Below are 8,421 nucleotides of genomic sequence, written 5' to 3'. Positions count from 1 at the left end.
CACACACACACACATATATATATATATATATATATATATATATATATATATATATATATATATATATATATATATATATACTCATAAATCAGTTTACATACACACACACACACACATATATATATATATACTGTATATATAATATTCATAAAGCAGCTGACACAGAAAACCTTATAAATATACAAATAGAAATAACAAAATGTTCCCCACCTGTATATTTGATATGAAAACTCTAATTCCCTGTCTGCTGTTCACGTTCACCAGCGAACAGGACTGAAGCACTTTCGTATGAAAGCTATGGTTTTCCTGTGCTAAAAATGTTTTGTGGGGTTTTAATTTCATGGGACGCTGTTATACTACATTAAAAAAGACGTTTATGTATACAGTATACATACATACTGTACATATGAATATATTATATATATATATGTATATATATTGTATATATATACATATACATATATATATATATATTATATGTATGTATGCATGTATGTATGTATACCGTATGCATAAACGTCTTTTTTAATGTAGCATAACAGCGTCCCATGAAATTAAAATCCCCACAAAACATTTTTAGCACAGGAAAACCATAGCTTTCATATGAAAGTGCTTCAGTCCTGTTCGCTGGTGAACGTGAACAGTAGACAGGGAATTAGAGTTTTCATATCAAATATTCAGGTGGGGAAAATTCTTATTTGTACTTGTATATATATATATATATATATATATATATATATATATATATATATATATATATATATATATATATATGTGTGTGTGTGTGTGTGTGTGTGTGTGTGTGTATGTAAATATATGCGTGTCTTACCTGAAAACTAGATGTAAATTTCTCTTGTATATATATTTCCCTTGTAAAAGGAAGGTATGTACGAGTTCATTCTCTCAAAATAGTCAAATAGTCATTACTCACACTTTTCATCAACTGTGGAATGTCAACAAAATTGTAATAAAACCTAAGTACAGCATACGAACCACAATTTTGCAATCTTTCAGGTGAACCTCTGAAACAGACTATCCAGTTCTTTTACCTGAGGTCAGATAAGGATTCACAGGCACACAGGCAGCGCCCCTGAGCATCACAGAGAAGAGAACCACAGGGGCGTCTATGTGATTGCTTGTGAGAAGCAGCACAGATTCTCCCAAGCCAATGCCTGCAGCAGCAAAGCCGTCTCGAACCCGTGACACCAAGTGCTGTAAGTCACCGTAAGTGTGGCGTTTGCCCGTAGCAGCATCAACCTGGAGGAAGTACGGGTTTGCTTAATAACTTACTGAACTTATGGCCTTGTTTTGTATGTATATGTGCACTTCTGAATAATAACGATCATAATGTTGCTTTTCCATATAAAAGTGTTTGATTGCAAATATGGTCTAAACACGTATCGCTAAAGTGTCATTATTATTTTAGTATTTTCTGTACAAAACTATAGAACAAATTTATGCCTGTTGTATCTTTGCTATATTATAGCTTTCTTTCTAAGAGAGAGAAAAAAAAATGTCTTTCCAATCATGACCCTCACATTCATATTATAGGGAGTGACTTGAATACCGTACTACTACTGCTAGTCAGCTGAAGAAATTGTATCAAAGTCACTGTTATTGGGTGGAGTGATGTACCTTTGCTTCTTATTTGTAAAACTGCAGAAGGATTAACTCTGTGATATTATGGTATTATGAGCTAAAAGATTCATTATTGTTTTCGATAATTTCACATATATGAATAACACTTAGATACGACATTGACCGTCTCATTGACAATTTAAGTCATTGCGTAAAGGAATGAATTTGACACCAGACAGTTGAAGATTTCATTCACAAAAAAATACTACTTACAAGCGCGACAGCTTCACCATGCTGAGCCACAACATTGAGGAAAAACGACGCGAAGTTCGTATTTGGGATGGGAGGGACAGGGACAGGGCCCTCCCATTTGAGGATGCGAGGACCCCTCGCTTCGGACATGACTGGTCCTCCCTCCTTCAAGAGTGAAGGCACACAATTTATGACCAGGATCAATCTGTCAACAATCGGCTTTGTAACTCGGCGATCTTCCTCCTCTCTTTCTGTTCAGCTGGAGGAGGTTAACCTATAGATAAAAGATAAGAGAATGTGAGATGATATCAGGTTATAGATATTTTGATAGTTAAAATGAATTACGAAACGGGTAAAATGGACCCATTAACCACTGATTTTCTCGACTCCTTTTGACATATGTAACCGGCTTAGGAAAGACGCCCTAAAATTCTTTTCTCCGGAAGAGTAATTTTAGTTATCTGTAAAAGAAAACTATTGTGCCGGCTTTGTTTGTCCGTCCGCACTTTATTCTGTTCGCACTTTTTTTCTGTCCGCACTTTTATCTGTCGCACTTTTTCTGCCCGCCCTCAAATATTAAAAACTACCGAAGCTAGAGGGCTGCAAATTTGTATGTTGATCATCCACCCTCCAACAGTCAAAACATACCAAATTGCAGCTCTCTAGCCTCAGTAGTTTTTATTTTATTTAAAGTTAAAGTTAGAGCCTCAGTAGTTTTTATTTTATTTAAAGTTAAAGTTAGGCATAATCGTGCGTCTGGCAACGATCTAGGCCAGCCACCACAGCCGGCTGAAAGTTTCGTGGGCCGCGGCTCATACAGCATTATACCGAGACCACCGAAAGATAGATATATTTTCGGTGGCCTTGATTATACCCTTATACGCTGTAGCGGCTACACAGAAATCAAGTAAAAAAACTCGATTGCGCCAAAGAAACTTCGGCGCATTTTTTACTTGATTTCTTTTATAAATGAAGTCATTCTTATTCATCTTTGGAGTAAAGATCCGGCCATGTTTTCCATTTATTTAAGCAGTTCTTAACAAAATTTATGAAATTATGTAACAGGAAATTACCATTGTACGTAAGGCTCAATCAGTCACCGTCAGGGACAGAATTTACATGAATATGAATTTATCTGTGACAATAAATAAATTTATCAGTCTGAAATTTATTCACTGCCTCAAGACAAGAAGCGCCTATTTATGTTGATGCCTGACTAAACTGCATACTACAGGCATTGGTATTAAAACAGTGCACTGTATAAACTGTTTAAACGAAAGCTGGATTAACCTCTCAATCAATAGTTAGTTTAACTTTGATTTACTTTGTTACAATTTAGTTGCGAAAAACACAGTGATGACTTCCTCTTCCCATTTAACATATGTTTAATATGTAATATTTGCCCAAAGACGCGTATATGACAATATATATATTTTTGCGGCAAAAGGCTGACACCCTAAAGGAAATAGTCTTAGAGAAATAGCATTCACAGGCTAATGAAGAATGAAGCCCTACACAAAAATCTTCCATAACACAGTCTCAGTCTCGTCGTCTACCTACATGTCAGCCTCATGTGCTGCTGTTCTACTCTCCTAAATATATAATCTCCATTGTTCTTATCTACCTTGCATGCGTCCGCCCTTCCTCTACCACAAATTTATCTTTTATTCACTCTTTCCATTTCAGGTTTTATATAAAAGAACAAGGTGATCACACTTTGTGTCTTCTGTTCTAAAATCACCAAGCCTCACTCAGTGTAAATCACAGCATTCATACGTATGACTAGATCTTATGTACAGTAGACTAGCGAGCTTTACTGTTTAATCAGCCAAATTGGATAGCAAGCGTGGATTAACTAATTAAGTGTCCTCTGCATAGTCTATTACGAAGCAGCAGGAGTGAAAACGAATGATGTTCACAGAAAAAAGAATAGAACGGCGTCAGAACAGAACACGCAAACGACCACCAAATTGCAGCCCTCTAACCTTTGTAGTTTTTATTTTATTTAAGGTTAAAGTTAGCCATGATCGTGCGTCTGCCACAGCTATAGGTGCCAATAACACAGGCCACCACCGGGCTGTGGCTGAATGCTTCATGGGCCGTGGCTGAGAGTTTCATACAGCATTATACGCTGTAGTTTACAGAAAACTCGATTGCGCCAAAGAAACTTCGGCGCATTTTTACTTGTTTTTCTTTAGTCAGCCCTTTGAGTAGACTTGAGGAACCAGTATTATACTGACGAGAGTGTGTACACTGTAATAAAAACATCAAAATAACTGTCATTGCCCTAATGACCTCTATCTTCATTGTTATTTACGTTGATGTTGTATTTAATCTCGTAATTTACATCATCATTGGCAATATAATCTGTGTCATTACCATGAACATCATCAAAAAAAGGTTACCGTCATCATTGCCACTGTAGAGATTATTTATATAAGATTTTCAACATGACTGTTATTATGATCATTGTCGTGTTCACAGGATATCATTGGTGTTATAATCATCATTGCTCCTCCATTAGCAATGATCACCGGCATTATCATCAACATTGACGATCAATCATTTTCATCATCACTATCATCATTATCACTACCATTTTCATTGTCATCGTAAAGTGCTCACTGTCACGTCGTCATTATTTCAATTACCATCGTAATCAATACACTCATTACAATGGCATTAAAATTATATTTATTATTAGATATGCAATCCTTAGGCTACTATCTTCATTACCATCATTGCGACTGGTCAAGACGAACTAAAAACTTATGCCGTCTGCGTCGCATCTCGATCTCGGACCTTTCCTTAACAGCCCAATAATTTGTTTTATACTGATATAAATCATACTTCGCGGGGTCTAAATTATTGTTACTCAGAAGATGAAACCTATTCATATGGAACCACAGGAGCCTTGACTTGAAATTCAAGCTTCCAAAGAATATGGTAAATAAGGCAAAAGAGCTCCTCCGGTTTATTTTCTCTCTTGCATTTCTTCCTGATATTTCCTTTAAAATTCGATAGTCATCTATTCTTTTATGATGGCCCAGCTGACGGAGTCTTTACCTATCTATACAAATATAGATGGAGCCAGATTTCGTCCCATTCAGGACGTCCACATTTTGTCACTGTGAGACCGATGTGTCCTAAGGATCTCTCTCAAGCTGCGCTAATGGGAGCTATTGAGCCTCTTAAGCTTGTGAGCACGAGTGCAGATCTCTCAGCAAGCAAGATGACATGCACTAACCAATATAAACATCGTTAGTGTGCTTATTACTGTTATTATGAGCATTATATTCATTATCACAGTGCCAGGATCACCTTCACTGTCTTATTTAATATCGTTGTTAGTATCGCCACCAAAGTCACAATATAAAACAGATTATCACTATCACCAGCATTACTCTTATTGCTCCAATCATATAATCACCTGCTGTCATCATTACCATAATTATCATTGTCGCCATCACTGTCACTATCATCATTCTGTTCAAATTCATATTTTTCATCTTCGGCGTCATTAAAAGTAACATTGCATCATTATAATCGCCATTTTCAACATCAATCACTATTCCCTTCCTTGTCACTAATCTCATTCTTTTCACACTCACTGACACAAATATCACGGTCATCATCACCATCATTGTCATTTTGAAATTAATTTCATCATCAATTATTTTCAACATCGGATATTATTTTTGTCACTGACATGATCATCATTATTAAAGTTGTATCATCATTCTAGTTTAAATCACCCTTCTAAATTTCATCGTCATTCTCATTTTTGTAATTTGGAATCTTATACCATCCAAGAGACACGACTAACATTCTATTTACATCATCGTCATTATCATCACTATCATCAAACTGCCTATCCGATATGGTTGTGTGAAGTGCACTTTGAAAAAGATATTTTCGAGCCATACAACTACTTATGTGATTGTGGAACATATAAAGTCAAGAAGAAAATGTGTGAAAAATAATAAATGGACTGCAGAAGCTACAAAACTTACTATTCTAAAAATTGTTGTGGAAGATTAAAAATCTTTAATTGCCCTTAACAATTTCTTTTCTATTGTACACCCACCACACTGCCTCTTCTTTTAAGTGCCAACGGTTTGGGATATGGATATTAATTCTCTTCTCTTGACGATAGCGGGAACCACACTTTCACTGTCCTGTGACCCAGAAGAGTGAGAAAATATTAGCATTATCGTCGCTCTGCATGGTGTGAAAGTCAGCAAAGGGCATGGAGTTTACACACACATATATATATATATATATATATATATATATATATATATATATATATATATATATATATATATATATCACTGTATCAATATTCAGTTCCACCGCGTAACAGGAAGGAAGGCTACGTATGAATTCAAGGAGCTTATCTAATCTTTTAGTATTGCGGACGGATTCAAGTGTTTACTTGGTCGAACCTCATATACAGTAGGCTATATTGCACTGACTAGGGTACGTTTTCAGCCCGGATGGAACCAGTGTAATTTAAAGCTTTCTTAGTATTCAGCTGTGGTATGCTCCAATGGAAACTTGTGGTTATTAAATGTCGTAAACCGTCATAAAGACAAAGGAAAATGCAGTAACAACCTTACCTTGTAGTTAGTTCATGGTGACTTTGGAAACTAGATAGCCAATACGATGCATTTTCCCTCTATTTATCACAATTTCTTTACTCTCACACTTATCATATAATGAGATCAACACTTTCAGCTATCACGTTTTCATCATACACTGACTCTTTCCCTCTCTCTCTCTCTCTCTGACCACTGAATGCGGCTGTCACCGAGTTAAATTCCGACCGTCCCGGTACTGCAGTCGTCTAGGTTGTGTTGTCAAGATCAACAGCCAACCCGGAGTTTGGCCTTGACGGTTACATAACAGACCCGGCGCAAAGGTTGCCTTCTATTGCGATGATATTCATTTTATATTTTCATGCGCAGTTTTCTTTCGTCCACTCTCATTTCCTTTTATTTTGAAAGTTTTTGTATAGAGATATATTCATAGCTAGATTTTTTTTTGTAAACACAGACCGCATAATTTTTCTGAAATTGAGTACCGTTACAGTGTAGTTTTGTTAAACGAATTGAATTTGTTTGAGCTGCCTGTCGCAGTACTGAACCATAATAAGAGAGTAGGTACTCTGCGACAGAATATGAAAAAGCTGTTTTTTTTTTTTATAAACAAACGGAAATTAAAAGATTAAATAGGTCCGTCCAATTTGGTAAACAACAGCGTTTTTTAGATAAAGGGCAAGAATCCACTAAGTGCATTACGATGAAAAAACACTTCTTGAGAAGAAATGGGAACAATATTTTAAACTTAACAGTCATAGCCTAGGGTGTATGTGTATGTATACATACACACACACACACACATATATATATATATATATATATATATATATATATATATATATATATATATATATATATATATATATATATATATATATATATATATATATATATATATATATATATACAGCATATATACACCTAGGCTATGGCATAATTAAACTAATAAATAAAGTATAAAAAATAAGTCGTTAGCCACTGTCACATTCATCAGTTATATGTTCAATTAAGGATAAAAACATGCGCATTAAACTTCCACAACAACAGACGCCATACCTACCTACACAGAGGACTCGGCAACAACATTCCCTTCTCGTTTATTGAGGACTCTCTCTCTCTCTCTCTCTCTCTCTCTCTCTCTCACTTCCTGGATATTAAACTTCATCCTTTTAAATACCCTCTGTACTCCATCTTGACTATGCCGGCCCTTCCTCGTTCCACCCATCACTTTCAAGTAACTGGTTTTTCTACCAACCTGCCATCATCTATTCTCAAATTACGACCAAACCATCTTTAAGGTCGCTATGCTAACTATTCATCTGTGTTGCTCTGTTACCCACTTCTGACCTCCACATAGTTTTTGTTAAATTTTTCATTCCTCCTTACTAGAACTACGACTACTCTGCATAAGCGATTCATCTCAACAGGTCCAAAATTTTTCCTTTCATCCTTTCCCTGGTTCAATAAATACTTTCGAACTTTGTCTTTCATACATATTCTTATTTTCTCCAAAAATTCTGAATACATTCTGCTGCCTTCTGAGCTTCACCTATTCTTGTGACCCACAACTTCTCTTATACTTCCATCATCCATTACACATACTCCCAAATACATATAAGAATCAACTCATTCCACTTCCATTATTCATAGTACCATAAAATGCCCCACCTTCAAGGTTTCCATTTATCAATAAACCTAATATTGCTCACATTCACTTCCAAGTTTCCCATCGTACAAACACTTTCAAACTTTCTAACTAGTCTCTGCAACCTCTCATCGCTATAAACAATCAGCCTCGTATCAGTCAGTTTCAAGCGCTGGTCCATAACCAGTTCTGGATCCATAGAACTTTGCAGCAGGAATTCCTGTCTTTTCACTAATTCCCGCATCACTTCATCAGTCGACAGAAATCCATTCAATAGACAAGAGACATAACACACAATCATCTCAGGTAACTTTTACACCAAATTAGTCAATCTATTGTATA

General features: G+C 35.8%; 1 protein-coding gene across 2 annotated transcripts in view; it reads right to left on the bottom strand.

Moving 5' to 3' along the window:
• Positions 1-6,716, bottom strand: part of LOC136849671 (uncharacterized) — a 17,674-nt gene extending 10,958 nt beyond the window's left edge. Inside the window, exons 1-3 of one of the 2 annotated variants that reach the window (XM_067123001.1) lie at positions 6,453-6,716; positions 1,852-2,104; positions 1,050-1,257 (exon numbers count right to left, since the gene is read on the bottom strand). In XM_067123001.1, coding sequence (XP_066979102.1) covers positions 1,050-1,257; positions 1,852-1,980 — 337 coding nt within the window. In that variant the 5' untranslated portion in view covers positions 1,981-2,104; positions 6,453-6,716. Of the gene's footprint in view, positions 1-1,049; positions 1,258-1,851; positions 2,105-5,843; positions 5,983-6,452 lie in introns of those variants that run through there. The other variant, XM_067123002.1, reaches the window with a different exon arrangement.
• Positions 6,717-8,421: the final 1,705 nt, after the last annotated feature.

The sequence above is a fragment of the Macrobrachium rosenbergii genome, chromosome 21 (assembly GCF_040412425.1).
Source record: "Macrobrachium rosenbergii isolate ZJJX-2024 chromosome 21, ASM4041242v1, whole genome shotgun sequence".
Lineage (NCBI taxonomy): Eukaryota > Metazoa > Arthropoda > Malacostraca > Decapoda > Palaemonidae > Macrobrachium > Macrobrachium rosenbergii.
This window is presented reverse-complemented; position numbering and strand designations above follow the sequence as displayed.